The 26,263-nt window shown below is 44.9% G+C and overlaps 2 protein-coding genes and 2 pseudogenes across 4 annotated transcripts; 3 read left to right on the top strand and 1 right to left on the bottom strand.

Moving 5' to 3' along the window:
- Positions 1-1,369: 1,369 nt before the first annotated feature.
- On the top strand, positions 1,370-5,960 carry LOC125542626 (disease resistance protein RPM1-like; annotated as a pseudogene). Its single transcript, XR_015616781.1, has 3 exons — positions 1,370-1,536; positions 1,909-4,946; positions 5,358-5,960. The product of XR_015616781.1 is annotated as a disease resistance protein RPM1-like (transcript).
- Positions 5,961-7,161: 1,201 nt separating this feature from the next.
- On the bottom strand, positions 7,162-9,869 carry LOC125536385 (LEAF RUST 10 DISEASE-RESISTANCE LOCUS RECEPTOR-LIKE PROTEIN KINASE-like 2.1). Its single transcript, XM_048699634.2, has 3 exons — positions 9,094-9,869; positions 8,427-8,605; positions 7,162-8,294 (listed from the first exon to the last, which is right to left on the bottom strand). The coding sequence occupies exons 1-3, from the start codon at positions 9,867-9,869 to the stop codon at positions 7,162-7,164; spliced, it is 2,088 nt and encodes a 695-aa protein (XP_048555591.2).
- Positions 9,870-10,577: 708 nt separating this feature from the next.
- LOC125536475 (rust resistance kinase Lr10-like) lies at positions 10,578-13,907 on the top strand. 2 transcript variants are annotated; one of them, XM_048699733.2, is made up of 3 exons: positions 10,578-11,379; positions 12,511-12,534; positions 12,683-13,907. In XM_048699733.2, the coding sequence occupies exons 1-3, from the start codon at positions 10,578-10,580 to the stop codon at positions 13,729-13,731; spliced, it is 1,875 nt and encodes a 624-aa protein (XP_048555690.2). In that variant the 3' UTR covers positions 13,732-13,907. The 2 variants fall into 2 exon arrangements, with proteins under 2 accessions (XP_048555690.2, XP_087400296.1); XM_087544170.1 differs by having other exon boundaries at positions 12,481-12,534.
- Positions 13,908-15,305: 1,398 nt separating this feature from the next.
- LOC125536305 (rust resistance kinase Lr10-like) overlaps positions 15,306-26,263 on the top strand; it is a 51,362-nt pseudogene continuing 40,404 nt past the window's right edge.

The following is a 26,263-nucleotide window of genomic DNA, read 5'->3' as shown; positions in this document are numbered from 1 at the left end:
TACCAAATGGAGTGCCCGTGGCAGTCAATATGCTATAGAACTCTACGGGAGAGGAAGAAGTATTCATCAACAAAGTTGCGACCATGGGATTTTGTTCCGAATGAACAAGACAGGCTCTTATTTACAAATTCATACCTAACAATTCACTAGAGAAATATCTATTCTATCACGACCCTAACAATTTTCAGCATCTTGTAGTTTGGGATAAGATGCTAGATATTGCTTTTGGCATTGCCAAAGGAATGGAGTACTTGCATCAAGGGTGCAACCAGCGCATCCTCTACTTTGACATTAAGCCTCACAATATACTGCTCGACTACAACTACAATCCAAAGATCTCAAACTTTGGCCTTTCAAAGTTGTGCGCAAGGGACCAAAACATGAGATGAACGGCTGGATCTTCTAAAGGATGTCCTAGCTGGCCGCTGGACTCCTCGTCCCGAACTTGCACGAATTTCTGCCGAGATCCATCAGTTCCTCGGTATATTGATGACTCCCGGAGATTCCTTCGCCGGGAACGCGATGGAATTTTATGGGGTCGTTGTGGACTGAATTCCGCATAATTCAATCGAAGAAGTCATCGAAATGACACTCGAGGAGGCGTGGACAGAGAAAATGGATCTGCTGTCCAAAAAATTTTGCACGGTCGTGCGAGAGCAATGTTGATGTAGAGCCCCCGGGCTGCATGGACGGAGTTTTCTATGACCTCGGTTGAGATCCGAGTTAATATTGACAAAGATGCTCATCGATCTCTGACAGACCTGACATGAGACGTAGTCCTCGACCTAGCCGAGGTGACTAGCTGAGCTGACGATGAAGATTTGTTCTTGAGCGTCCATCGTGCGGGAACCGATTTGATCTCTCATCGCACTGCTGCGACTACACGGAGGGGGGGGGGGGGGCTGCATGAGCCACCAATGCCGGAGCTAAATTTAGCAGATCTTGGGTAGGGGGACCGAGCTGATAGTCTTTTCACGATGGTAATAAGGACACATGAGTTTACCTAGATTCGGGCCCTCTCGAAGAGGTAATACCCTCGATGTGTATGAATTGAGTTGTCTCGATATGAGATGATCTATCGACTAGTTTACCCTTGATATACTCGGGGTTAGGGTTTAGGCTTTTTGTGTGCTGCCCAGTCATAGCGGATTTTGGTACTCCCTCCGGTCCTTTTTACCTCGCATATTATTAGATATATTATGTCAAGTCAAACTTTACAAAATTTGACCAAAGTATATTTAAATCTAACTATATCAATTTGGCATTGTGAATGCTACTATTTTTTTTATAAATTTGTACAAAGTAGAGATACTTTGACTTTGAACAAACTTTACTTATGTGCAAACTAAAAAAGGACGAGTACTACTTGGGTTGTAGAGATGCTCATGTGGCGTCACCTTGACCGACCGATTGATTGGTTGACTAGACTACCGAGAGACGAAGCTCGTTCCCCACCTCTGCCGGCGCGCCACCGCCTTGCACGCCGCCCCTCGTCTCCTCCGGCCGGCGCGCCACCGCCTCGTAGCTACAGTCCAGGTTGGTTCTCTTCTCCCCTTCCCTTCCCTTCTTCCTCGCTCGCGCCGCCGAGCTGCCCTGTGTCCAGGTCGGGCCGGTGGGCGTCCGGAGTTCCCCGCCGCGCCGTCCCGTGACTGCGCCACCACCCACCTCGGCGTGGACACGGATACAGAGAGGACAGTGAGAGTGAGAGAGGAGGGCCAGCAGTAGCAGCAAAGTCCTCGCTCTGCGCCTCTGCCTGCCCGGATCTGGCCGAGGCGGAGGCTGCAAGCCCGGTGCTGTGTGCGCTTGTCCTGTGATTTCAGATTTGGCTGCTGCTGCCGCTGCTGAGATTTATGGTGCTACTCATGTTATTGTCCCTGATGCTCTTGTTTGTTTCTACTGATTTTGCAGCTTCTTTCTTCATCAAAGAAATGTTTGAGCCAAGTTGTGAAAACATTGTGTTTGGGGAGAGACAGAGACAGAGACAGAGAAAGATGTATGTTTGTTAGTTATATGTAACCAATAAGATTTGGTGAATGGGCTGGAGTTATCAAAGAAATAAAGGCGGTGTTTTTTTTTCCTGATAATGGTACTCAAGTGAGTATTCAGTGAGTGAGTGAGATTTGGTGGCTTGGTTGGAGTTGCTCTCAACGACAGTCATCTGAGGAAAAAAAACCCTCAGCAACCATGGCGGAGGCTGTTGTCGCGCAGCTGCTGCTCACGCTGGGCGCTGCGCTGGCAAAAGAGGCGGCACACTCTGGCGGAGCGCTGCTTGGTAAGGAAGCATCCGCCCTCAGGGGCCTCTTCGGCAAGATTCGCCGGTCCAAGGCGGAGCTGGAGAGCATGCAGGCCTACCTGCACGAGGCGGAGCGGTTCAAGGACACCGACAGGACCACCGCCATCTTCGTTGGCGAGATCAGGGGCCTAGCCTTCCAGATCGAGGACGTAGTTGACGAGTTCACCTACAAGCTGGAGGACTGCAAGCACGGTGGGTTCACAGCCAAGATGAAGAAGAGGCTCAAGCATATCAAGACCTGGCGCCGCCTGGCTGCCAAGCTCCAAGAAATCGAACACAACCTGAAACATGCCAAGCAGAGGAAGAAGGATTACACGGTCATAGGCAGATCTGCCTCTAAATTTACCAATCAGGCTCTGCACTTCACCAGGGACGAGGACCTTGTGGGAATCGAGGAGAACAAGGAGAGGCTGACACGGTGGCTGACCGGTCGTGGCGGCGGCGATGGTCTGGAGCAGAGCAGCAACAAAGTCACCACGGTGTGGGGGATGCCCGGTGTTGGTAAAACCACTCTGGTTGCTCATCTGTACAACAATGTGAAAGTGGATTTCGACGCCGCGGCATGGGTAATAGTCTCAGAGAGTTACCATCTGGAAGACGTGTTGAAGAAGATTGCTGCCGAGTTCGACATTGCAGTCGATGTCGCCACCAGTGACACGAGAGGCATAGCAGAGTCCATCCATAACTACCTTCAAGGTAAAAAGTACATCTTGGTCCTCGATGATGTTTGGGCTGTGCACATGTGGTCCAAGATAAGGAATGTCTTCCCAACTTCTAATTGTACCGGCCGATTTGTTATCACATCAAGAAAGCATGAAGTGTCACTGTTGGCAACTAGGGAGTCTACAATTCACTTGGAACCGCTACAAGCACATCACTCCTGGGTGCTGTTCTGCAAAGAGGCCTTTTGGAATCATGCTGACAAACAGTGCCCGTTGGAGCTGCAGGAATTGGCTCGGAAGTTCATAGCAAAGTGTCAAGGCTTGCCTATTGCTATTGCATGCATTGGTCGCCTACTCTCCTGCAAACCGCCAACTTCTACTGAATGGGAGAAATTGCATAGGGATTTGGATTTACAGTTGGCGGAAGACGTGATCCCTGATGTTCATATGATCCTAAAGGTCAGCTTGGAGGACCTTCCGTATGATTTGAAGAATTGTTTCTTACACTGCGCATTATTCCCAGAAGATCATAAATTAAAGAGGAGGACGATAGTGAGGCAGTGGATTGCTGCGGGATTTATCAAGGAAAAGGAAGATAACAGAACATTGGAGGAAGTGGCAGAGGGATACTTGACTGAGCTTGTGAACCGGAGCTTATTGCAGGTAGTGGAGAGGAATCATACTGGACGACTAAAACACTGTCGGATGCATGATGTCATACGCCTTCTTGCCCTCAACAAAGCCAAGGAGGAATGCTTTGGTAAAGTTTATAATGGCTCTGCTACTGGGGCACTCTCTGTAGAGGGTGTACGTCGCATATCGGTCCAGGGAGAAAACCTTGAACAACTGAGCCGATCTGGCGCAACACATCTCCGTGCACTCCATGTATTTGGGAGGTATATCGATATTGACTTTCTGAAGCCTATTCTAACTGCTTCGAATCTGCTGTCGACATTGGATCTTAAAGGTACTCGTATCAGAATGCTGCCCAATGAGGTATTCGACTTGTTTAATCTGCGTTATTTGGGTCTTAGACATACCAAGATCGAAAGCCTTCCTGAAGCAGTGGTGAGGTTACAAAATTTGGAAGTCTTGGATGCTTTTGGCACTAAGCTGACATATTTGCCAAACAATGTTGTTAAACTTCAGAAGTTAAGACACCTATATGCGTGGACGTCCGGCATAAGTGTAGGTGGGGTCAAGGTGCCTAATGGCATGCAGCACTTGGCAGGGCTACGGGCTCTTCAGGGCGTCAACGCCACTCCAGAGTTTCTGCGTGAAGTTAGAGTTCTTACGGAGCTAAGAACATTCGGTGTGTGTAAAGTAAGAAGCGAACACTCTGCTGACTTGAGCAATGCTATCACCAAAATGAGCCATCTTGTTCATCTCGAAATTCTTGCTGCAGCTGAGAATGAGATTCTGCGGTTTGAAGGGCTATATTTACCTCCAACCCTTTCTTGGCTTTGTTTAGGAGGGCAACTAGAAAAAACATTTATGCCTGAGCTTTTCTCTTCATGGTCACACCTTAATAGCCTTACTCGCTTGACTCTGGCATTCTCCAATATCGACGAGGAAACCTTTTCCTGTCTACGCGTGTTATGTGGTCTACGCTTTCTCGAGCTAATTAAGGCCTTTGAAGGGAAGAGGTTGCATTTTACCGCAGCGTCATTTCCAAAACTCTATTCATATGGGTTGCGGCACAGCTCAACCAGGTTCAAATAGAGGAGGGCCGATGCAAAACCTCATCGAGCTATCATTCACAGAGTGTCCTGAGCTAAATTTTCTTCCTAATGGCATTGAACACCTTGCAGCCCTTGAGAAATTAACTCTGAAAGACACGTCAGAAGAGCTGATAGAGAAACTCCGGCAGAAGAGAGATTCTGATGAATGCACCAAACATGTAATGAAGATTAGCCACATAAGGAATGTCACAGTTGGACTGAGGCAGAAAGGACTTTGGGAAAGGATTAGGTGATTGTCGCTGCTCCAAGGTTAGGGTTTGGTGGTTCTTCTTTCACTCTTTTGTTGCATGCACATACAGTTTTTTCTACTAACATTGCCATATGTTATTACAAGTAATGTTAATTTGTTACGAGTCTATCAACTAAATCTAACATGCTTTTTCTGCATGTTCATGCGTATTGTCACCTGACTCCATAGGACGGAACAGGTAGGGTCGATCATAGAAACAAGTTACTGATCATGCAGTTTCCACTAAGTGGATGTTCATTAGTTTAAAGTTTATTGAAGAAAAGGGATGTGTAATTTCAATCTTTCATACTTGACTAGTTATATTAAATTAAGAGGCCGAGTCAGAGACTACTCTGTTAAGTAGCTTTTGTAAAGATAAAGAGATTTATTCACTCCCTTTACTGACAGACTCAATTTGCTATTATTACCAGATTCTGCACTGCGATGCAAGCTCTGTTGTCTCCTTGTTACCACTCTTATGGTTTTTTTACTGTCCTCTATCGAAGATGAGTTGTAAGAAGGTCAGCCGCACAGCCGAATTCTTGAAGGCGGATGTAAGGTCAGCTGCAAAGAAGAAAAAGAACTACGAGCCAGCGTACTTGGTGGAGCGCAATTATGAAGGGGGAACATGAGATGCTCTGCAACAATGCATGTCATTTTCTTCCACATTATGCTGTATGAAATGAGTATTCTGCTCATCAGTTAGTTAAGTAGCTTCTTCCTTAATCATGCCTGCATACAGACACACACATACACACAGTATGCGACCGATTGTTCAGGAGTAGTAATGCTTCTTCGCTGATCCCTCTTACAAGCTTTTATTAAGTTTGTGTACTGCCGCTGGCACTTGTAATCATTATTGAGCACTACAAGCATCTATTTCTCACTATTCAGCAGGCATGGTGAACTCATTCATGAGAGTATGGTCATATGCTTATGGAAACCCAATCTGGAATTATGCTGCTGTAAATTATTGACTGCATTCGATGAATTCGCAATGACATCAGGGAGCTGAGCTGTCCTCTGTTATTGAATTTTTTTGGGGGTCTTATTTGTCGCAATGCAATTGGACGGAATGTATGTAAGTTAGCTTCCCAGGGATGTTGGTGGAGTGTTCATCCATAATGCAAAATTCCTCTGTTTTTTCTGAGAAAAGGAACACAAAGTTGTCTAAACAACTAGTATTTGTTTTCTACAACAAGGAATAGAAGTGCTCTTTTTCTCATGTCCCATCACAGGGGAAAAATCCTTCTGAGGAATCTGCCGAGTGGTTCAGACATATATTTCAACCAAAATTTGTGTATAAGAGTTACAAAAATAAACAAACAATAGTATATTTCAAACTTACTGAAATATACTCTATTTGTTTCTCTAATAACAAGTGCAAGGACGGGAAGCCAGTTGTATAAAGCAGTGGACAACAAGAGTAGCAGCACGATGGTAAGAAGACCAGATATGGCCTGTGGCTCTGGTTATCAAATGCAATTATGTAATTGCATGACCGCAGCGATTTCTTAGCAGCAAAGAGGGAAAAGAACTATCTACTCCCTCCGTTCCTAAATATTTGTCTTTATAGAGATTTCAACAAGTGACTACATACAGATCAAAATGAGTGAATCTACACTCTAAAATATGTCTATATACATCCGTATGTGATAGTCGATTTGAAATCTCTAAAAAGACAAATGTTTAGGAACGGAGGGAGTATGTAGCATGTCTTCCCGCACTCTGGGGCGTACAATCCTCAAGTGGAGAATATGGGGGACTCTGCAACAATGCCAATTATGCGGCCGGAACTCAACCTGGAATGATGTTGCTGTAAACTAAAACTGCATTTCATATGCAAAAGAAAGAAAAAATTATGCAACGTAGCTTCTCGGTGACAATCTTCATCCATAATGTGTGTTACTGCCAGCAGAATGAAATACAAATTTTCTCTATAAATGTTTCTCAACAAGAAAAAGGCGGCCTTTTCTCACCTCTCACAAGCTTATTTGTATCAATAATTTACTGTTCAAGCAATATTTTCCATCAGAATTTATCGAGAGTGATGAACGAACAAATAGATGGATGTAAGATTTCAAACTTATTTGAAGTTGCTCTGTACAGCAAGGAAGGCAGTTTGTACAAAGCATTTATACTGGGCTGGTACTGTTACAACCATAATTTTTACAGATAAGTGCATCACTCCATGATACAGACATAAACTATAGTACCACACATTGTATATATACATCACACATCGTCTTCCTCCTCCGACACCGTGATCAATTCTTCCTCTGAGACCGCCGTCAGCTCCGAAGTGAAATGGTAAGAGTCCTCCACATGTATGTGCCCTTCGTCACAGAAAAATGGCCTCGAAGGCATCTGCAGGCCGTCAGCCCCAGCCTCCAGAATCTCAATCACCTCGCCCATCGTTGGCCGATCGGAAGACCTCATCTGAATACACCATAACCCGACAACGCAAAGCTTCTTCTCCAGCTCATGCATGTCAGCAGCAACAGGTGATATCTCCTCGCCCGCTTCTTCCCTGGTCAGCCTGTCGTAAACCCATGACGGGTAGTACGCCTGGCTTGAGGTCCCCGCGTTTGGGTCGGCGTTCCTTCGCCCGCCAGCCATCTCCAGCAGCAGCATCCCGAAGCTGTACACGTCGGACTTGCTGGATATGACACCGAAGCTCCGGGATATCATCTCGGGGGCTATGTAGCCGACGGTTCCCCGCATAGCGCTCAGTGGCACAAAACTGTCACCCCTCGGGTACAGTTTGGCGAGCCCGAAATCAGCGACCTTTGGGACAAAATTGCTGTCAAGAAGGATGTTGTGCGGCTTGATGTCAAAGTGCAGAATCTGCATGTCACACCCCTGATGTAAGTAGTTGATCCCCCTGGCAATGCCCAGAGCGATCTCGTTGAGCTTGTCCCATGAGAAGCTCTTCTCAGTAGAGAAGATGTACTTGTCAAGTGAACCGTGGGGCATGTACTCGTAGACTAAGGCCCTTCTCATTTCCTCCGAGCAGAACCCCACTAAACGCACCACATTGACGTGGTGGATCCTGCCGATGGTGGAGACCTCGCTGATGAAATCTTCTCCATTGCAGTTTGAGTTGCCCTCTAGCATCTTCACGGCGACATGGACACTGCCCGGAAGTAGCACACCCTTGTACACCGAGCCATAGCCCCCTTGGCCCAATTTATCTCTGAAATGGCTTGTGACTGCAACTACATCTGTGTAGGCATACCTTGTCGGGCCAATCATTTGTTGAATCCTGAGGAACTTCTCAACTGCATCAATTATGATCCTTGTTTTCCAGTACTTGTAGGCTAGGAATATCCATACAGCTAGGGGCGCCAACAAGAATCTGCATAATACTGCCCAGCAAGTATACTGACGTAAGCTAGATGAACATATAGGCATATGCTTATGTACAAGATTGTGTCCATGATGATTAAAAAGCATGTAAATTCTTTTTCGAAAGTAAAAGGCATATAATTCTCACGTACCGAAAAAGAACTTGGCGATAGCAATACCAGATACTATGGTTACAACCAAAATCAAATTTGTTCTGTAGCTGCGATCTCTAGAGTACTGGGTCATGCATTCTACGAAGTGCACTTCGCTCCAAAGAAAAGCACAGGCCCAATTGATGATGTTTGCACCAGATACTTGCTCTTTGAAGTAGCTGCAAATAATTACAATTGTAAAGAAATGGATTTAGAAGAGAGCACGGTCTTTAGATAGGTCAAATTCCATTTGCATACTAATTTGATCCCATTTGCGCAAAACAGCAGTGTTTGAATTCATTAAATTTGACTCTGCGTTGCATTTTGGACTATTGTTTTTAAATTCGACATAATCTGACCTGTGCCAGACAGGCTAGGCCTGATCAGGTCGAAGAAGAAAAACTAGAGCCAAGTGCAATACACAATTGAATTGCAGTGGTATGCAAAGAAAACCAAAAACCCAGCGTTTTGGGGGTCAAATTAGGTTGTGAAAATGCAATTTACTCTTTTTGATAATTATGACAGAAGCCAAAATGATATGGAGTGACAAACTTTGCGGTGTAATTGTAATGCAAATTATTGCTATTCCCTGGTTAACTGCTTCCAGGCTTGCCACCGCTAGCGTAATTATGCTTTCTGAGGAGAGAAACTAAATTTGGGTGATTACCTGGTTGAATTGTTGCGGCATATATTGACGTATGAGGCAAAATTCTCTTTGTCATATGAACTGAAATCCGTAGGAAATAGGACAGTAAACCCCTTACTTATGAATCGTGTGATATCTACATAACTTGCATTCTGTAGCTGTGACCAATCAAAAAAATTCCAATCACCAAATGGAATCATAGCCAAGTATCCACAATAAGGTTCAAGATCTTCAACCATACAGTACCCATACCCAGTATCACCATCAGACACCCAGACATAAACATGTGAATTGTTGGCACTCAGGCAAGCAACGGGCTTGTATGCACTATTATTTGTTATTGCTCTCGAACAATTAGCAAAACATGCTGCGTAGGGGCTTCGAGTGACCAAATCAAAAAAGCCAGGTGAATCTGAATCAATTTTGCCACCTCGTCCTGAATAAGGAACGTGATTCCACAGTGGAAGAGGGCAGCTGCTATTGGTATTGAAGTTGGGGTCCATGACCCAGAAGTAGGAACTGGAACTGTTGATGGCAGTCACATAGTATGTTCCTGTGTTGATGTGAATTGTAGCCTTGCTACTGGTGCAACCCAGCTCGTATGCTTCAACGCCGCACTCAAGAGGATCACCTCGCCGACGGAAAGGAGGTCGAATGTCTTGGAGATGCCCACAGGAGAAAGGTGGGCACCCATCTTCTCCTCCCTGGATATGATGTGCTGCAAAAACTGCAACGAAGGAGAAGACAGTAAAGGCTTGTAGGGTAATAGAAGGATGAAATGCACCAGGATTCCCCATGAAAGCTTTCTCACAGAAGACAGTGAGGACAGTGAAGGCTTGTAGGGACTTGATATCCTAGTTAGTACTGTTAACTAATGTGGGCAAAGGATTGACTAGTTGATCGTATCCAGCTGTATAGATCACTTCATAGTGTGATTAAAATACTAATTATAAATTATAACTTCATTGGTATATACACGACACACAAATGAAGAAGAAGATATTTCTCTCCCATTATGTACCCAGGAACCAAAGATGTCTTGGGCTTGGAGTCTACTGTCCCATGATTCGGTAATTTATTTTGTTTAGAGATGACAACGACTGGAAGAATTTCCACATGGTCCCAAATGGCAACCATGTAACAGGGGAATGCACTGAAGCAAGTCTGCATCACACTCAACCCACTAGATTAAGGAATGCGTTAGCATTTGAAACGTTCTCCTCTGACTATCAGTGAAGCATGACTCTGACTGCCTATAGAAGACACCGAATAAGTGCCAAATGGCAGTCGACATGTATATAATGCTCATGTAACAGCGGAATAGACTAAAGCAAGTCTGCATCACATTCAAACCACTAGAATAAGGCTGTCAGCATTTGAAACGTTCTCCTATGTCTGCTTACGTATAGAAGAAAAGGAATAAGTGCTGCATTTATTTTTTTGCACTTGCCACATCTTCTTCTTCCTCCCCTTACTCTCGATATCCATTACAGTACTACAGAAAGATGAGTAAATTACTTGCAATAGCCCTCCTGCTGCTGCCTCTTATGAAGCACACAACCTACTTGGCAATGGCATGGGATGATAAAGATTTATTCAAAGACTGCCCACCGTCCCAGTGCAGCCATGGCCCAGAGATCAGGTATCCTTTCTGCCTTGAATCCATCAATACATCATCATGTGGATGTGGTGGCAGAACAATCAGGCAGATAGCATGCTCTGGCCAAGACACCATCCTAGTCCACCCAGTTCTTGGCCAATATGAAGTCAGCGCCATAGATTACAGGCGTTCTTCCATGAAGATCACGCCGCTTGTAGATCCCTGTTTGGTGCTCCAGCAGAAGCTCATCATCTCCAGAAGCTCATCATCTCCACAGGTTGATGTTGTCAACAATGAGAAAACAATTCATGATGATTTTTTCTTCTGGAGTTCTGCACCCCTAGTATGCTGTTCAACAGAGTTCACACCTGGCGCTGCCGATAACATTGCAGGCCCAGTCTCCTGCCTTAGCAACACAACCCACTTCTTTTATTTGGTGGCTGGTTATGAAGTCATGTCTCTTCTTCCTTTGGATTGCAAGGTCATCCCAATCTCAGATGGCCCCGTGTATATGTTTTTTGATAACCCAGTGCCTGATGGCACTTACAGTAGATCACAGTCCTTCAACCAAAGTGCAGAAAATATCCTCAGTATTGCTGAGAGGACGGTATACTGGGATGATATCCCTTGTAGACTATGTGAAGTTGGTGGACGCTGCGCGTTCAGCTTTGAACGGAATAATGCAATCTGCATCCCTAACTCTCATGGTATGATCGGTTCTAACTTTCTACAACATATATTATCATATTAGTGTCCTGTTTTATTTTTTGATAAAGTTCTAAAATTTATTGAGATTTTGCTTTACAATTTAATTACTAGCTCATCCTACAATTCCATGTGTTTGAAACTCTAAGAGAATTTCTGTCACTTTTTTTCATTCAAACGTAGCATCACAAATCATTTGAGCAACCTGCTCAACAAATAACACTGGAGTACCCAACTCTCACTACCATGGTTTTTAAGGCGTCCATAAGGCGATGCTTAAGAGGTAAGGCGCCTGACAGCCTTAGGCGCTTAAGCGTCCATTAGGCGGTAAGGCGGGGTTGACTGCCTCTAGACGCCTTACCTTGGTCATTACAAAATTCTATGAAATAATCAAGCAGAAAAATTATATGTTTTTCATTCGGAAATGTTTACTGGTTAATTACTCTAAATTTTGCTATGCAACCCTCAAAAAAATCTTCTGGAGATATTAGTATATTCTTTTAGACCTACAACCACCGTCGCACTCAAGCACCCACCATGCCTACACCCATAGGAGGTAACGGAAAGTCGGGATTGATGGGATTTGGGCAGGTTTACAGGGGGTTGCTGACTAACTAGATTTTTCGGGGGATGAATCGCGGAGGACATGGCAGAGTAATAAGTTAGAGAACCAACGAGGTTCACATATGTGGCTGAGGGCATTTTCGGAACAAAACTGCGCAGTTGAGCCAATATACTTTGACTTGATGATGACAGCAGTGTATGGAAAAACTTAGGAAAAACTAACAGACCAGTGGCATTTCCATTAATAGCACCAGAACAATGGTGACTAGTGGAATCGTTACAAATTTCCAAGAAGAGAATCTGTTTGATAAGTCATGACAAAAAAAACTGTTCTCTTTTTTCCTCTCAAGCATGCACCCAATTGCATGTCATTTTTCTCTCTTCTAAAAAAGACATAAATAGCACCGTATATTTGTTCCTCATATTTCAAACTCTATTGTGTTCCTGCTAGGGCAATGTATTGAAGTAATGGTAGACGACACTCCTACAACAATTTTTCTGTTCTACAACTTTTATCAAGAAGTATAATTCCTTTCTTTTTATCTCATTCTGTTTCTTGGTATTTGCAGGTTCACATATCAAAATCATTGCAGGTACTGCTATAACCAAGTACTTTTAACTTCAAAATAAAATAAAAACATTTTTTGTGCAATTCTTACTGTTGTTAACTCTGATCTTATCCCCCTAACAAAGACTGATTCCTGATGCAATATGCTAATGACCTATTATCTGTTTATACAGCTACATCATCAGTGGCAGCATTTGTTGCTGTTTTGTTGACGGTAGCCACTGTGCTTTATCTTTCACTCAAGACAAGATACAACGGGGAGATACATTTGAAGGTCGAAATGTTTCTCAAGACATATGGCACATTAAAACCCACGAGGTACACATTCTCTGAAGTTAAGAAGATAGCAAGGCGGTTCAAGGAAAAAGTAGGGCAGGGAGGATTTGGAAGTGTATACAAAGGCGAGCTACCAAATGGAGTGCCTGTAGCAGTCAAGATGCTAGAGAACTCTACAGGAGAGGGAGAAGTATTCATCAACGAAGTTGCAACCATCAGACTAATCCACCATGCCAATATTGTCCGTCTACTAGGATTTTGTTCTGAAGGAATGAGACGGGCTCTTATTTATGAATTCATGCCTAATGAATCACTGGAGAAATACATATTCTCTGACGACTCTAATAATTTTCAGCATCATCTAGTACCAGACAAGCTGCTAGATATTGCTTTAGGCATCGCCAAAGGAATGGAGTACTTGCATCAAGGGTGCAACCAGCGCATCCTCCACTTTGACATCAAGCCTCACAATATCTTACTGGACTACAACTTCAATCCAAAGATCTCAGACTTTGGCCTTGCAAAGTTTTGTGCAAGGGACCAAAGCATCGTCACCTTAACAGCAGCAAGAGGCACAATGGGCTATATTGCACCAGAGCTATATTCTCGGAACTTTGGGGGAGTATCATACAAGTCAGACGTGTACAGTTTCGGGATGCTAGTGTTAGAAATGGTGAGCGGAAGGAGGAATGCAGACCCAAGCATTGAGAGTCAGAACGACGTTTACCTCCCAGAGTGGATCTACGAGAAAGTGATCAATGGGGAGGAGTTGGCTCTTACTTTGGAAATGACTCAAGGAGAGAAAGAGAAGGTGAGCCAGCTGGCTATGGTGGCACTGTGGTGTATCCAGTGGAACCCAAGAAACCGGCCATCTATGACAAAGGTCGTTAACATGTTAACAGGGAGGTTTCAGAATCTGCAGATGCCACCGAAGCCTTTTGTCTAATCTGAGAATGAACCTATGCCGTAAATCAAAACAGGGACTACCATACTCTGTCAACATTCAATGGTGTACTTTGTGTACGCGTGCGCTGCAATAGCAACCACTGTGCTTGGATGCTATCAGTCCATTAGGTCCGAAGCTGTATGAATAATCACCGATCACTAGCATGTAATAGTGATCTGCTAGTTGTTTGTAAGCTACACGATTTGCAGTTGGTCTTGACTTTAATATTTATGTCCAAAAACTTGCAAGAGCTGTGTACAATACAATAATCTGTCGATTACCTTATTCAGATATTACGTCCACTAATCTCCATTCCCATATTTCTCCTGCTGCAGTGCAGTGCAGTGCAGTGCAGTCTGACCTCACTGAATCTCATCTTCCTTTCGGCCTTTCCGGCACAGTGATCTGATCTGATCTGCAATTCGGCAGAATTCCAGGGATGCAAAGTGAGTGAAGCCTTCTTCTAACAAGGCCTGCTAGTGACAGCCCATCACGATCCTCGACCCAAGACCAAAGCTTTTCCTCCCATCTTCACTCTTCTCTTCTCTTCACCTGAGCCGTGTCGAGTCCTGAACTTCCCTCTCGTTAGGGTTAGGTTTTCTCCCGGGGCGATCTTCCCTCTTGTATGAACTATTATCCATTACTGCTTGCGAACAATTAGCAAAACAAGCTGTGTAGAGGCTTCGAGTCTGCAAATTATTAAAGCCATTTGAATATAAATAACTTTTTTCATAGGGTCCTAAATAAGGAAGGTGATTCCACAGTGGAAGAGGGCAGCTGCTGCTGGTATCGGAGTTTGGTGTCGATGACCAAAAAGTAGGAACCGGTGTAGTTGCTGGCAGTCACATAGTATGTTCCCGTGTTGATTTGAATTTTAGCCTTGCTACTGGTGCAACCCAGCTCGTATGCTTCAACACCACACTCAAGAGGATCACCTCGCCGGCGGAAAGGAGGCAATATGTCTCGGAGATGTCCACAGGAGAAAGGTGGGCACCCATCATCTCCTCCCTGGACATGATCTGCTACAAAAAGGCAACAAGGGAGAAGACAGTGAAGACTTGGAGGGTAATAGAACGATGAATTGCACCGGGTTCCCCATGAAAGCTTGGAACAAAAGACGACTCAGGCTTGGAGTCCTATGTAACAATGACAGTATACAAAAGCTCCCACATGGTCCAAAATGTATTTAATGCTTATGCAAGAGGGAACTAGCTGAAGCAACCCTTGCACCCAACCACCAACTGATAGGACTGCTTACCTATAGATGACAAAGAATAAATACGTTCTCCTCTGACTATTAGTGAAGCACGACTCTGACTGCCTATAGAAGACACGAAATAAGTGCAAAATGCCAATCGACGTGTATTTAATGCTCATGTAACAGGGGAATAGACTAAAGCATGTCTGCATCACATTCAAAACACTAGATTAAGGCTGTCAGCATTTGAAAGGTTCTCCTCTGACTGCTTACCTATAGAAGACAAGGAATAAGTGCTGCTGTTTTTCTTTTTCTTTTTTGCACTCGCCACATCTTCTTCTTTCTCTTGCTCTCCTTCTTGGTTACAGTAGAAAAGGAAGATGAGTAAATTACTTGTCATAGCCCTCCTGCTGCTGCCTCTTATCAACCACGGAATCGACTTGGCCGTAGCTGGGATGATAAAGAATTCTTCAGATACTGCGCACCGTCCCAGTGCAGCCAACATGGCCCAGAGATTGTTGGGCTAAGTCCCTCCACATGGAGGTGTGTTGGCAGCCCAACATCAGCCCACACAAGTCCAACACATATGAACCGTTGATCTGTTCTGCATCCAACGGTTGTGAGTGTTTCCTGGTGAAGGGAGCAAGGAGAAAACCCTAGCCACCCCATCCCTTGCTGGTGGCGGCTGCCATTCGTGAGAGTGTGAGAGAGAACACACAAGAGGAACCACAACCTGAGAGAGAGAGAAAGAAGAAGCAGAGGTTCTGTCCAGATTTGCTGCATCTGACTAGACAGTGTTCAAGCTGGTGTTTGGAGGCTCAAACGTGTTTGGATCGACCCCAAACTTGGTGAGCTCGTTCCTTACTTTGAGTACTTCGATTTGGTTAGCTGGTTTGAGGATTGGGTCAGTGGAGCATCAGAATTGAGAGTGGTTTTGTCAGCTCTGACTGCTGCAGTTTCAGAACAGAGTAGTTTTGGGAGACGAACAGTTTGGGTAGGCAAACGATGTCCGATTGAGCTCAAATTTGGAGGGGATCTCAAGAACTCGTGTGTCTACTTGTCTGCCAAATTTGGTGCTGTTTGGTTCAGTGGTTTAAGAGCAGTTTGCAAAACACCGAAGGGTACAGAAGCTGTGTAAACTCTGCTTTACTGAAACCTTGTCTCTTGTGGTTGTTGTTGCTGTTGCCGGTTGGCAACATGGAGAGTGTGTTGTAAATCTCTCTAGAGGTTCTAGAGAAGACTCTGTACTCATCATTCTCATAGTGAAGTTGTGTGGACCGGTCGGTCCACAGCCGTGGTTTTTTACTCCTCAAGTTGAGGAGGTTTTTCCACGTTAAATCCTGTGTCACATGTGCATGTTGTTTGTGTTATTCCGCTGCTTACTTGTTGGTTGAAGCTATCCTCAAAGTTCATCACAAGTGGAGGGAGCTGTGTAGTGTGCATATTTGCCGTGTCGGTGAATTTGTGCAGCGCATTGTTGCTGTCCAGCCCCAACAAAGTGGTATCAGAGTCTTGGTTTGCTTGTGCAAATTGCTGAGTTTCTTGTGGTGAAAGATGGAAGTGAATACCAGTAGGATGATATCTTTGAATGGTACAAATTAACTGTTGGAGAACGTAGTAATTTCAAAAAATTTCCGACGCACACGCAAGATCATGATGATGCACAGCAACGAGAGGGGAGAGTGTTGTCTACGTACCCACGCAGACCGACTGCGGAAGCGTTGACGCAACGTAGAGGAAGTAGTCGTACGTCTTCCCGATCCGACCGATCCAAGCACCGTTACTCCGGCACCTCCGAGTTCTTAGCACACGTACAGCTCGATGACGCTCCCCGGGCTCCGATCCAGCAAAGCTTCGGGGATGAGTTCCGTCAGCACAACGGCGTGGTGACGATGATGATGTTCTACCGACGCAGGGCTTCGCCTAAGCACTACAACGATATGATCGAGGTGGAATATGGTGGCAGGGGGCACCGCACACGGCTAAGGAACGATCACGTGGATCAACTTGTGTATCTAGGGGTGCCCCCTGCCTCCGTATATAAAGGAGCCAAGGGGAGGGGGCCGGCCGGCCAAGGAGGGCGCGCCAAGGGAGTCCTACTCCCTCTGGGAGTAGGATTCCTCCCCCAATCCTAGTTGGAATAGGATTCGCTGAGGGGGAAAGAGAGAGAGGGGGGCCGGCCACCTCTCCTTGTCCTAATAGGACTAGGGGAGGGGGGAGGCGCGTGGCCCATCTTGGGCTGCCCCTTCTCCTTTCCACTAAAGCCCACTAAGGCCCATACAGCTCCCGGGGGGTTCCGGTAACCTCCCGGTACTCCGGTAAAATACCAATTTCACCCGGAACACTTCCGATATCCAAACATAGACTTCCAATATATCAATCTTTATGTCTCGACCATTTAGAGACTCCTCGTCATGTCCGTGATCATATCCGGGACTCCGAACTAACTTCGGTACATCAAAATGCATAAACTCATAATAACTGTCATCGTAACGTTAAGCGTGCGGACCCTACGGTTCGAGAACAATGCAGACATGACTGAGACACATCTCCGGTCAATAACCAATAGCGGGACCTGGATGCCCATATTGGCTCCTACATATTCTACGAAGATCTTTATCGGTCAGACCGCATAACAACATACGTTGTTCCCTTTGTCATCGGTATGTTACTTGCCCGAGATTCGATCGTCGGTATCCAATACCTAGTTCAATCTTGTTACCGGCAAGTCTCTTTACTCGTTCCGTAATACATCATCTCGCAACTAACTCATTGGCTGCAATGCTTGCAAGGCTTATGTGATGTGCATTACCGAGAGGGCCCAGAGATACCTCTCCGACAATCGGAGTGACAAATCCTAATCTCGAAATACGCCAACCCAACATCTACCTTTGGAGACACCTGTAGAGCTCCTTTATAATCACCCAGTTACGTTGTGACGTTTGGTAGCACACAAAGTGTTCCTCCGATAAACGGGAGTTGCATAATCTCATAGTCATAGGAACATGTATAAGTCATGAAGAAAGCAATAGCAACATACTAAACGATCGGGTGCTAAGCTAATGGAATGGGTCATGTCAATCAGATCATTCAACTAATGATGTGACCTTGTTAATTAAATAACAACACTTTGTTCATGGTTAGGAAACATAACCATCTTTGATTAACGAGCTAGTCAAGTAGAGGCATACTAGTGACACTAAGTTTGTCTATGTATTCACACATGTATTATGTTTCCGGTTAATACAATTCTAGCATGAATAATAAACATTTATCATGATATAAGGAAATAAATAATAACTTTATTATTGCCTCTAGGGCATATTTCCTTCAGTCTCCCACTTGCACTAGAGTCAATAATCTAGATTACACAATAATGATTCTAACACCCATGGAGCCTTGGTGCTGATCATGTTTTGCTCGTGGAAGAGGCTTAGTCAACGGGTCTGCAACATTCAGATCCGTATGTATCTTGCAAATCTCTATGTCTCCCACCTGGACTAGATCCCAGATGGAATTGAAGCGTCTCTTGATGTGTTTGGTTCTCTTGTGAAATCTGGATTCCTTTGCCAAGGCAATCGCACCAGTATTGTCACAAAAGATTTTCATTGGACCCGATGCACTAGGTATGACACCTAGATCGGATATGAACTCCTTCATCAAGACTCCTTCGTTTGCTGCTTCCGAAGCAGCTATGTACTCCGCTTCACATGTAGATCCCGCTACGACGCTTTGTTTAGAACTGCACCAACTGACAGCTCCACCGTTTAATGTAAACACGTATCCGGTTTGCGATTTAGAATCGTCCGGATCAGTGTCAAAGCTTGCATCAACGTAACCTCTTACGGTGAGCTCTTTGTCACCTCCATATACGAGAAACATATCCTTAGTCCTTTTCAGGTATTTCAGGATGTTCTTGACCGCTGTCCAGTGATCCACTCCTGGATTACTTTGGTACCTCCCTGCTAAGCTTATAGCAAGGCACACATCAGGTCTGGTACACAGCATTGCATACATGATAGAGCCTATGGCTGAAGCATAGGGAACATCTTTCATTTTCTCTCTATCTTCTGCAGTGGTCGGGCATTGAGTCTGACTCAACTTCACACCTTGTAACACAGGCAAGAACCCTTTCTTTGCTTGATCCATTTTGAACTTCTTCAAAATCTTGTCAAGGTATGTGCTTTGTGAAAGTCCAATTAAGTGCCTTGATCTATCTCTATAGATCTTTATGCCTAATATGTAAGCAGCTTCACCGAGGTCTTTCATTGAAAAACTCTTATTCAAGTATCCCTTTATGCTATCCAGAAATTCTATATCATTTCCAATCAGTAATATGTCATCCACATATAATATCAGAAATGCCACAGAGCTCCCACTCACTTTCTTGTAAATACAGGCTTCTCCGAAAGTCTGTATAAAACCAAATGCTTTGATCACAATATCAAAACGTTTATTCAAACTCCGAGAGGCTTGCACCAGTCCATAAATGGATCGCTGGAGCTTGCACACTTTGTTAGCTCTCTTTGGATCGACAAAACCTTCCGGTTGCATCATATACAACTCTTCTTCCAGAAATCCATTCAGGAATGCAGTTTTGACATCCATCTACCAAATTTCATAATCATAAAATGCGGCAATTGCTAACATGATTCGGACAGACTTAAGCATCGCTACGGGTGAGAAGGTCTCATCGTAGTCAACCCCTTGAACTTGTCGAAAACCTTTTGCAACAAGTCAAGCTTTGTAGACAGTAACATTACCATCAGCGTCAGTCTTCTTCTTGAAGATCCATTTATTCTCAATTGCTTGCCGATCATCGGGCAAGTCAACCAAAGTCCATACTTTGTTCTCATACATGGATCCCATCTCAGATTTCATGGCTTCAAGCCATTTTGCGGAATCTGGGCTCACTATCGCTTCTTCATAGTTCGTAGGTTCATCATGATCTAGCAGCATGATTTCCAGAACAAGATTACCGTACCACTCTGGTGCGGATCTCGCTCTGGTTGATCTACGAGGTTCAGTAGTATCTTGTCCTGAAGTTTCATGATCATCATCATTAGCTTCCTCACTAATTGGTATAGGTGTCGCAGAAACAGTTTTCTGTGATGTACTACTTTCCAATAAGGGAGCAGGTACAGTTACCTCGTCAAGTTCTACTTTCCTCCCACTCACTTCTTTCGAGAGAAACTCCTTCTCTAGAAAGGATCCATTCTTAGCAACAAATGTCTTGCCTTCGGATCCGTGATAGAAGGTGTACCCAACAGTCTCCTTTGGGTATCCTATGAAGACACATTTCTCCGATTTGGGTTCGAGCTTATCAGGTTGAAGCTTTTTCACATAAGCATCGCAGCCCCAAACTTTAAGAGTTCATAAGGCGTCGTCTCAACGGATTTTTATGGTGCCCTATTTAACGTGAATGCGGCCGTCTCTAAAGCATAACCCCAAAACGATAGCGGTAAATCAGTAAGAGACATCATAGATCGCACCATATCTAGTAAAGTATGATTACGATGTTCGGACACACCATTACGCTGTGGTGTTCCGGGTGGCGTGAGTAGCGAAACTATTCCACAATTTTTCAAATGTACATCAAACTCGTAACTCAAATATTCTCCTCCACGATCAGATCGTAGAAACTTTATTTTCTTGTTACGATGATTTTCAACTTCACTCTGAAATTCTTTGAACTTTTCAAATGTTTCAGACTTATGTTTCATTAAGTAGATATACCCATATCTGCTTAAGTCATCTGTGAAGGTGAGAAAATAACGATATCCGCCACGAGCCTCAATATTCATTGGACCACATACATCGGTATGTATGATTTCCAACAAATCTGTTGCTCTCTCCATAGTACCGGAGAACGGCGTTTTAGTCATCTTGCCCATGAGGCACGGTTTGCAAGTACCAAGTGATTCATAATCAAGTGGTTCCAAAAGTCCATCAGTATGGAGTTTCTTCATGCGCTTTATACCGATATGACCTAAACGACAGTGCCACAAATAAGTTGCACTATCATTATCAACTCTGCATCTTTTGGCTTCAACATTATGAATATGTGTGTTACTACTATCGAGATTCATCAAAAATAGACCACTCTTCAAAGGTGCATGACCATAAAAGATATTACTCATATAAATAGAACAACCATTATTCTCTGATTTAAATGAATAACCGTCTCGCATCAAACAAGATCCAGATATAATGTTCATGCTCAACGCTGGCACCAGATAACAATTATTTAGGTCTAATATTAATCCCGAAGGTAGATGTAGAGGTAGTGTGCCGACCTCGATCACATCGACTTTGGAACCGTTTCCCACGCGCATCGTCACCTCGTCCTTCGCCAGTGTTCGCTTAATTCGTAGTCATTGTTTCGAGTTGCAAATATTAGCAACAGAACCAGTATCAAATACCCAGGTGCTACTGCGAGCTCTAGTAAGGTACACATCAATAACATGTATATCACATATACCTTTGTTCACCTTGCCATCCTTCTTATCCGCCAAAAACTTGGGGCAGTTCCGCTTCCAGTGACCAGTCTGCTTGCAGTAGAAGCACTCAGTTTCAGGCTTAGGTCCAGACTTGTGTTTCTTCTCTTGAGCAGCAACTTGCTTGCCGTTCTTCTTGAAGTTCCCCTTCTTCTTCCCTTTGCCCTTTTTCTTGAAACTAGTGGTCTTGTTAACCATCAACACTTGATGCTCCTTCTTGATTTCTACCTCCGCAGCTTTCAGCATTGCGAAGAGCTCGGGAATAGTCTTGTTCATCCCTTGCATATTATAGTTCATCACGAAGCTCTTGTAGCTTGGTGGCAGTGATTGGAGAATTCTGTCAATGACGTAATCATCTAGAAGATTAACTCCCATCTGAATCAAGTGATTATTATACCCAGACATTTTGAATATATGCTCACTGACAGAACTGTTCTCCTCCATTTTGCAGCTATAGAATTTATTGGAGACTTCATATCTCTCAATCCGGGCATTTGCTTGAAATATTAACTTCAACTCCTGGAACATCTCATATGCTCCATGACGTTCAAAACGTCGTTGAAGTCCCGATTCTAAGCCGTAAAGCATGGCACACTGAACTATCGAGTAGTCATCAGCTTTGCTTTGCCAGACGTTCATAACATCTGGTGTTGCTCCAACAGCAGGCCTGGCACCCAGCGGTGCTTCTAGGACGTAATTCTTCTGAGCAGCAATGAGGATAATCCTCAAGTTACGGACCCAGTCCGTGTAATTGCTACCATCATCTTTCAACTTTGCTTTCTCAAGGAACACATTAAAATTCAACGGAATAACAGCACGAGCCATCTATCTACAATCAACATAAACAAGCAGGATACTATCAGGTACTAAGTTCATGATAAGTTTAAGTTCAATTAATCAAATTACTTAAGAACTCCCACTTAGATAGACATCCCTCTAATCCTCTAAGTGATCACGTGATCCAAATCAACTAAACCATAACCGATCATCACGTGAGATGGAGTAGTTTTCAATGGTGAACATCGTTATGTTGATCATATCTACTATATGATTCACGCTCGACCTTTCGGTCTCCGTGTTCCGAGGCCATATCTGCATATGCCAGGCTCGTCAAGTTTAACCTGAGTATTCTGCGTGTGCAAAAACTGGCTTGCACCCGTTGTAGATGTACGTAGAGCTTATCACACCCGATCATCACGTGGTGTCTGGGCACGACGAACTTTGGCAACGGTGCATACTCAGGGAGAACACTTCTTGATAATTTAGTGAGAGATCATCTTATAATGCTACCGTCAATCAAAGCAAGATAAGATGCATAAAAAGATAAACATCACATGCAATCAATATAAGTGATATGATATGGCCATCATCATCTTGTGCTTGTGATCTCCATCCCTGAAGCACCGTCATGATCACCATCGTCACCGGCGCGACACCTTGATCTCCATCGTAGCATCGTTGTCGTCTCGCCAATCTTATGCTTCCACGACTATCGCTACCGCTTAGTGATAAAGTAAAGCATTACACCGCGATTGCATTGCATACAATAAAGCGACAACCATATGGCTCCTGCCAGTTGCCGATAACTCGGTTACAAAACATGATCATCTCATACAATAAAATTCATCATCATGCCTTGACCATATCACATCAAAACATGCCCTGCAAAAACAAGTTAGACGTCCTCTACTTTGTTGTTGCAAGTTTTACGTGGCTGCTATGGGCTTAAGCAAGAACCAATCTCACCTACGCATCAAAACCACAACGATATTTTGTCAATTTGACTCCGTTTTAACCTTCGCAAGGACCGGGCGTAGCCATACTCGGTTCAACTAAAGTTGGAGAGACAGTCGCCCGCAAGCCACCTATGTGCAAAGCACGTCGGGGGAACCGGTCTCGCGTAAGCATACGCGTAATGTTGGTCCGGGTCGTCTTGTCCAACAATACCGCCGAACCAAAGTATGACATGCTGGTAGGCAGTATGACTTATATCACCCACAACTCCCTTGTGTTCTACTCGTGCATATAACATCAACATATAAAACCTAGGCTCTGATACCACTGTTGGGGAACGTAGTAATTTCAAAAATTTTCCTATGCACACGCAAGATCATGATGATGCATAGCAACGAGAGGGGAGAGTGTTGTCTACGTACCCACGCAGACCGACTGCGGAAGCGTTGACGCAACGTAGAGGAAGTAGTCGTACGTCTTCCCGATCCGACCGATCCAAGCACCGTTACTCCGGCACCTCCGAGTTCTTAGCACACGTACAGCTCGATGACGCTCCCCGGGCTCCGATCCAGCAAAGCTTCGGGGATGAGTTCCGTCAGCACAACGGCGTGGTGACGATGATGATGTTCTACCGACGCAGGGCTTCGCCTAAGCACTACAACGATATGATCGAGGTGGAATATGGTGGCAGGGGGCACCGCACACGGCTAAGGAACGATCACGTGGATCAACTTGTGTATCTAGGGGTGCCCCCTGCCTCCGTATATAAAGGAGCCAAGGGGAGGGGGCCGGCCGGCCAAGGAGGGCGCGCCAAGGGAGTCCTACTCCCTCTGGGAGTAGGATTCCTCCCCCAATCCTAGTTGGAATAGGATTCGCTGAGGGGGAAAGAGAGAGAGGGGGGCCGGCCACCTCTCCTTGTCCTAATAGGACTAGGGGAGGGGGGAGGCGCGTGGCCCATCTTGGGCTGCCCCTTCTCCTTTCCACTAAAGCCCACTAAGGCCCATACAGCTCCCGGGGGGTTCCGGTAACCTCCCGGTACTCCGGTAAAATACCGATTTCACCCGGAACACTTCCGATATCCAAACATAGACTTCCAATATATCAATCTTTATGTCTCGACCATTTCGAGACTCCTCGTCATGTCCGTGATCATATCCGGGACTCCGAACTAACTTCGGTACATCAAAATGCATAAACTCATAATAACTGTCATCGTAACGTTAAGCGTGCGGACCCTACGGTTAGAGAACAATGCAGACATGACTGAGACACATCTCCGGTCAATAACCAATAGCGGGACCTGGATGCCCATATTGGCTCCTACATATTCTACGAAGATCTTTATCGGTCAGACCGCATAACAACATACGTTGTTCCCTTTGTCATCGGTATGTTACTTGCCCGAGATTCGATCGTCGGTATCCAATACCTAGTTCAATCTCGTTACCGGCAAGTCTCTTTAATCGTTCCGTAATACATCATCTCGCAACTAACTCATTGGCTGCAATGCTTGCAAGGCTTATGTGATGTGCATTACCGAGAGGGCCCAGAGATACCTCTCCGACAATCGGAGTGACAAATCCTAATCTCGAAATACGCCAACCCAACATCTACCTTTGGAGACACCTGTAGAGCTCCTTTATAATCACCCAGTTACGTTGTGACGTTTGGTAGCACACAAAGTGTTCCTCCGATAAACGGGAGTTGCATAATCTCATAGTCATAGGAACATGTATAAGTCATGAAGAAAGCAATAGCAACATACTAAACGATCGGGTGCTAAGCTAATGGAATGGGTCATGTCAATCAGATCATTCAACTAATGATGTGACCTTGTTAATTAAATAACAACACTTTGTTCATGGTTAGGAAACATAACCATCTTTGATTAACGAGCTAGTCAAGTAGAGGCATACTAGTGACACTAAGTTTGTCTATGTATTCACACATGTATTATGTTTCCGGTTAATACAATTCTAGCATGAATAATAAACATTTATCATGATATAAGGAAATAAATAATAACTTTATTATTGCCTCTAGGGCATATTTCCTTCATTATGATGACGGAGAGGTATCTCTGGGCCCACTCGGTAGGACATCATCATAATGTGCACAATGTGATCAAGGAGTTGATCACGGGATGATGTGTTACGGAACGAGTAAAAGAGACTTGCCGGTAACGAGATTGAACAAGGTATCGGGATACCGACGATCGAATCTCGGGCAAGTATCGTACCGCTAGACAAAGGAAATTGTATACGGGATTGATTAAGTCCTTGACATCGTGGTTCATCCGATGAGATCATCGTGGAACATGTGGGAGCCAACATGGGTATCCAGATCCCGCTGTTGGTTATTGACCGGAGAACGTCTCGGTCATGTCTGCATGTCTCCCGAACCCGTAGGGTCTACACACTTAAGGTTCGATGACGCTAGGGTTATAAAGGAAGTTTGTATGTGGTTACCGAATGTTGTTCGGAGTCCCGGATGAGATCTCGGACGTCATGAGGAGTTCCAGAATGGTCCGGAGGTAAAGATTTATATATGGGAAGTCCTGTTTTGGTCACCAGAAGAGTTTCGGGGTTTATCGGTAACGTACCGGGACCACCGGGAGGGTCCCGGGGGGTCCACCAAGTGGGGCCACCAGCCCCGGGGGGCCACATGGGCTGTAGGGAGTGTTCCTTGGCCTACATGGGCCAAGGGAACCAGCCCCACTAAGGCCCATGCGCCTAAGAGATGGAGAGGGGCAAACCCTAATGGGATATGGGCCTTAGGGCCCATATTGGTGCGCCTCCCTCTCCCATCCCCTCTTGGCCGCCCCCTTGCTCCCCATCTAGGGCTGCCGCCCCCCTAGGGGTGGGAACCCTAGAGGGGGCGCAGCCCCTCCCCTTCCCTATATATATGAGGCATAGGGCTGCCCATAAGACACGTGATTCGACCTCTCGTTGGTGCAGCCCTGCATCTCTCTCTCCCTCCTCTTCTGTGGTGCTTGGCGAAGCCCTGCAGGATTGCCACGCTCCTCCATCACCACCACGCCATTTTTCTGCTGCTGGATGGAGTCTTCCTCAACCTCTCCCTCTCTCCTTGCTGGATCAAGGCG

This window comes from Triticum urartu, chromosome 1A (genome assembly GCF_056163025.1).
Source record: "Triticum urartu cultivar PI428250 chromosome 1A, HENAU_Tu73, whole genome shotgun sequence".
Lineage (NCBI taxonomy): Eukaryota > Viridiplantae > Streptophyta > Magnoliopsida > Poales > Poaceae > Triticum > Triticum urartu.
This window is presented reverse-complemented; position numbering and strand designations above follow the sequence as displayed.

Coding starts and splice junctions, on each gene's coding strand:
- LOC125536475 (XM_087544170.1), top strand. CDS start 10,578: ATGAGTAAATTACTTGCAATAGCCCTCCTGCTGCTGCCTCTTATGAAG. Junction 11,380..12,480: donor CTGCATCCCTAACTCTCATG/GTATGATCGGTT, acceptor ATTCCTTTCTTT/TTATCTCATTCTGTTTCTTG. Junction 12,535..12,682: donor ACATATCAAAATCATTGCAG/GTACTGCTATAA, acceptor CTGTTTATACAG/CTACATCATCAGTGGCAGCA.
- LOC125536385 (XM_048699634.2), bottom strand. CDS start 9,869: ATGGGGAATCCTGGTGCATTTCATCCTTCTATTACCCTACAAGCCTTT. Junction 8,606..9,093: donor TGCCGCAACAATTCAACCAG/GTAATCACCCAA, acceptor AATTATTTGCAG/CTACTTCAAAGAGCAAGTAT. Junction 8,295..8,426: donor TATCGCCAAGTTCTTTTTCG/GTACGTGAGAAT, acceptor CTTGCTGGGCAG/TATTATGCAGATTCTTGTTG.